Here is a 5,068-nt window from a genome sequence, read left to right on the forward strand (position 1 = left end):
GAATTGATGAAAGGTGGGAAGATGGTTTTAACATTTTTAGGAAGAGAAAGTGAGGATCCTACTAGCAAAGAATGCTGCTATATTTGGGAGCTTTTAGCCATGGCCCTCAATGAGTTGGTTGTAGAGGTAAACTTTTTGTCTCTCACAGAATAAACTAAACTTTGGTTAGTTAAGTGAAAATTTTCGTTAATTATCTCAACTTATGTAATATTTTATTAATACATCTTTTTCTTGGAATAGTCAATGTCCTGAATTTATTAAATTAACCTTCGACAGTGAAACCAAAAATAAATATTGATGGATGGACTTCTAAAGTAGGTGATCCTCACATAACTGATAACTGACCTATCGCCATAAAAATCGTAGTTCCTCCTGTCCAAAATATTATTTTGACATACTGAATTTGTTTCAAAATATTTAATATTAATTTTAGAAAAATAAGGAGACATTTTTCTTCCAAATATATCGTTGTATGTTGTTCATGCTATTAGAGAACTAATTAACTAAGATATTAGAGGAGAGATAAAAGATAAAGTATAATTAAAATTATTAAATATATTCGCAAAGATCTTAAAAGACAAATAATATGGATTGGAGATCGTACTAAGTTTAATGCTCCCCGTAAAGTTATAAGTCAGAGTTTTCTGATTGATAATACCATCGACGAAGTTGACTTATAATAACAAATAACTATTCATAGCAAATATGATATCGTAAATTGAAAAGAAAGTTATAACATGCAATAACCGATTAAATTATATTGATAGTGTATTATTTTTTATGACAACGTATATCACTTAAATCCTAAATAAAAGTAAATGTGAATGCAGGGACTGATAGAAGAAGAGAAAGTGGACTCATTCAACATTCCTCAATATACACCATCACCAGCAGATGTGAAATACGTAGTTGAGAAGGAGGGATCATTCACAATTAATCAATTGGAAGCTACTAGAGTCCATTGGAATGCTTGTAATGACAAGTACAAAAATGTTGGTTACAGTGTCTCAAGGTGTATGAGAGCTGTGGCTGAGCCTTTGCTTGTGAGCCAATTTGGCGAGGAATTAATGGATTTAGTATTCCACAAATACGAACAGATCATATCTGAATGCATGTCTAAAGCACAGACAGAGTTTACAAATGTCATTGTCTCATTGACCAAAACAAATTAAGGGTTCAATGCACGTGGTACTAGAGGCGGATTTAGATCTACTGTGGTTCAATGCATTCATCGACTGAATTTATTTCCTTCGACTAGAATTATATATACATATAATAAGAGTATATTTGTCTAGATTGAGTGGTGTTGAATTCTGGATTCGTCCCTACCTGCAGATTGATGGACACCAATTCACTAATGTTGTTTTGCACTTCATATATGTGTGTGGTCGAGCTGCTAATTTATGTAGTCATTGTCTTGTGTACTAGGAGGAGTTTCTGATCTCTCTTTCTTGGAAAGTCCTGTACCACAGAAAATATCTCATGTCAATTTGTTATTCAATGAAGAAAATGTGTTGTTTTGTATTTTATTATATAAAAAGAAAGGTACCCGATTTACCTACAGAACATTGTCAATTGCTACCTTTTTACTTATAATTCGGTAGGCTTACATGCATAAATAAGCTTTATTATACATGGATAGGTTCCACAACTCTAGGTTATCATAAGAGTATAATTTATATATAGGTTAGCAATGCCACCTGATGCACAAGGCATCCCGCGTTTACTAGGGTTTAAAAAATGGTCGTATCTCAAGGAGTGTGATATAGAAAATCTACTCTAATGCAGTATTTGTGACTGTTTTCATAATTATATCGTTAGTCCAAGACTTTCTTATATATATCCTGAAAGTAAAATGTCAAAAACTTTTGAAGCACGTGTAATCCATGCAAAATATGAAGCTAAAGCAGATTTTTCAGAATCCTCAGCACTGATTTTCTAGAGACCTTGGCGACCATTTTGAGCATAGAAAAATGACCACAGCTTATTACTCTCTCTGTTTCAAAAATATGATGAAGATTTTGGTTAAACTCTATTTTTAGATAAATTTTAAGAAAGTTCTATATCCTCTACTTGTATTACTTTCGTATATTTGTTAGAGGAAATGGAAAAACCTTAGAAGCCAATACTTTTTGCATTTCATCTTAACAATATTTACCAATATTGTGTACTATGCCTCAATCTAACCTAGTTAAATTGATCATATGAAATTCTCTATATTCATTCTGCTTTATTTAGTCCCTTTATATTATAATACTACGTAATGTCTTTTTGGTTAAATAAAGAATTATCTAAATCTCATGGTATATCTCTACAATACTATCATACATTCTCTTATCGACACTTAAAAGACTCCCCACAAAAGCTGGATCAAGTATAAGTGTGGCAATTAATTATGACAACCATATTCCTAATTAGTAGTAAATGGTAACACTTATACAGATATTTTAGTACTTTAATGTGATTGTACCCTTTTAATACCTTCATGTGTATTACACCAGCTTAAAAAAGGTGGAGAAAAATGTAGGAAATGATTAAACCACGACATTCTTTCATTTGTTTTCCTCTTCTATGTGCTAATAATATGACTTTAATTGTGTTAGAACTTAGATGTGATCGTGTTTAATTTTGTATGACCACATATTTATCTTAATAGCAAACGTATTTCTACTATACTTATCTTGTAAATATATTAGTTCTTAGAAACTCAACATTTACTTACATATACTAGTCTCATTATTTTTCCATGAAAAAATACATAAGTTACCACCTGAACTATGGATCAAATCCCTGTTACACACTTTTTGTGGACGAAAATTACTTTACACACTCAACCTTTTCAAAATGTGTCTAAGAAATACCACTTTTTTCTTTACCAATTTCTTAAATTCACGCACCAATAATATCGTGACACGTGTTATTAATTTTTTTAAAAATAAAACATTAAAAAAATTTACAGTTATACCCCTTATCAATTTTCATATCTTTCTCTTTTACAAGGCTTTTTCTCTGACAGAAGGAAACCAGAACATGCCACATTCAGATTGAACAAAAGATTTAGGAGCCCAAACAATTTTTTAAAATCAAATAGCTCATTTACAATAATCAAACAGAATATTTCACTCCAAACCGCATAATAACCTATTTCTAATTAATTTGAATACCCATTTAAATCTCACAAAGACTACTTGAAAATAAAAATAGGAGAAAATAATGAAAAACAATCAAGATAAAAACTTCCCAAATTCATGAACTTCACATTGCAATTCACCGTGAAACAGTGATTGGAAACTCGACCCAATCTTTGATATGCCGCAGTTCATGGCGGCGCCGGATAAAGAGAAGATGGGTGGAGAATAAAAAAGAGAAGAAGGCAATGAGGCTCTGTAATTTTTCTCGATCATTTAGCTATGTTTATCAATTTCTGAAAGTTGGGAACATAGGCAATGTGTGGAAGAAGAAAAAAAATTAAATCTTAAAACAAACTGAAAAAGAAAACTGAATGGGAAAAATTTGAAGATAAAGAACCAAAATACTATGGATCTTTCAGAGAAATAATTCAAGTGAATTTAGCAATTTAAAAGAATTTCAGATAGTATGGTTGTATGGGAATTAATAAATGGCTATAATTTTTCTAGAGAAGAAAATGGTGTGAGATGAGGAAGAAGAGTGCGGGGCGGCCGGGGGGGGGGGGGGAATGTAAAGAGGAACCAATAATGTTAAAAAGAAAGAAAAAAACAAACTTTGACATTTGTCATCTAAATAAGGATTGGAATAACAAATTAACAGCCGAACGCGCTTTTATTTTTTGTTAAGCACGTGCATGCCACGTTGCAAAAGAAGTGTGTCTTAGATACATTTTGAAAAGGTTGAATGTGTAAAATAATTTTCGTCCGTAAAAAGTGTGTAATGGGGATTTGATCCACAGTTTAGGTGATAACTTATGTATTTTGCCTTTTTCCATAGAACTTGTCTTTCATAATAGTTTGACCATTACTGAGTTTGACTATAAATTGAATGAGCAGTATTTTGTGTCATTCAATATTTCAGCATTGTAACGACCTGACTTGTCGTTTTAAGAATTAACACCCCGTTTAACGACTTAAGGTCTCGGCTAACTTCATAATATGTATTATGACCCGCGGGTGTGGTCGAGTTTGATTTTTCGGAAGATTTAGAATTTAATTGAAAGAGAAATTCTCATTTTTGAAGCTTAAATGGAAAGAGTTGACTTTTGAGCAAACAACCTCGGAATAAAATTTTGATAATGTCAATAGTTTCGTAGAGTTATTTCAGACTTAGGCGCGTGTTCAGATTTGGATTTGGAGGTCCGTAGGACAATTCGATGTATTTTGGCGAAAGTTGGAAAATAAACGATTTTCAGAAAGTTCGATCGAAGGTTGAATTTTTTATAACGAGTTCGGAATCCGATTATGAAAATTGAAATAGGTCCGTTATATAATTTATGACTTGTGTACAAAATTTGAGATCAATCGGACTTGATTCGATAGGTTTCGGTATCGAATGTAGAAGTTGGAAATTTCATAATAGACTAAGGTTTCAACTGAGTTCGCATAAGACCTAACTTCAAATGAGCGTACCTCTCTTGATATGAAGAGTTATATGGTGTATTACCTATCAACAAATAGGCCTGTGTGTCTACTTTACAACGCTTCAAACCGTTCGTCATTTGGACATTCCTACAAGAAGTTATGACCAAATTACCAAAGGCTGTCAGAATGCGATTCTGCGACCAATTATGCGACCACTATGTGACTATTATGCAATCGCAAAATGGTTATGCGACCGCAAACTGGTCGCAAAATAGTCCAGAACAGCCCAGTTCTGGGCACCGATTTGTGCGATCATTTTGCGACCCGCACACCAATTGTGCGGTCCATTGTGCGACCGCATAACTGAGTTCGGAGGGTTAATTTTTCTATTTTTATAACCCGACCCCATTTTGATGATAAATAGGCTTTAGGGTTTATTTTGGGGCAATTATCTGAGGTCTTTTAGAGAGAAGTGAGAGTGTTCTAGAGAGAGAAAGTAGATGAAGTGTATTGTT

At 32.9% G+C, this 5,068-nt stretch overlaps 1 protein-coding gene across 1 annotated transcript in view; it reads left to right on the forward strand.

Annotated features, from left to right (window-relative positions):
• Nucleotides 1-1,524, forward strand: part of LOC104091016 (S-adenosyl-L-methionine:benzoic acid/salicylic acid carboxyl methyltransferase 2-like) — a 2,909-nt gene extending 1,385 nt beyond the window's left edge. The window contains exons 3-4 of the mRNA XM_009596263.4: nucleotides 1-126; nucleotides 831-1,524. The exon at nucleotides 1-126 is cut by the window's left edge and continues 129 nt beyond it. Coding sequence (XP_009594558.1) covers nucleotides 1-126; nucleotides 831-1,172 — 468 coding nt within the window. The 3' untranslated portion in view covers nucleotides 1,173-1,524. The remainder of the gene's footprint in view (nucleotides 127-830) is intronic.
• Nucleotides 1,525-5,068: the final 3,544 nt, after the last annotated feature.

Source organism: Nicotiana tomentosiformis, chromosome 9, assembly GCF_000390325.3.
Source record: "Nicotiana tomentosiformis chromosome 9, ASM39032v3, whole genome shotgun sequence".
Lineage (NCBI taxonomy): Eukaryota > Viridiplantae > Streptophyta > Magnoliopsida > Solanales > Solanaceae > Nicotiana > Nicotiana tomentosiformis.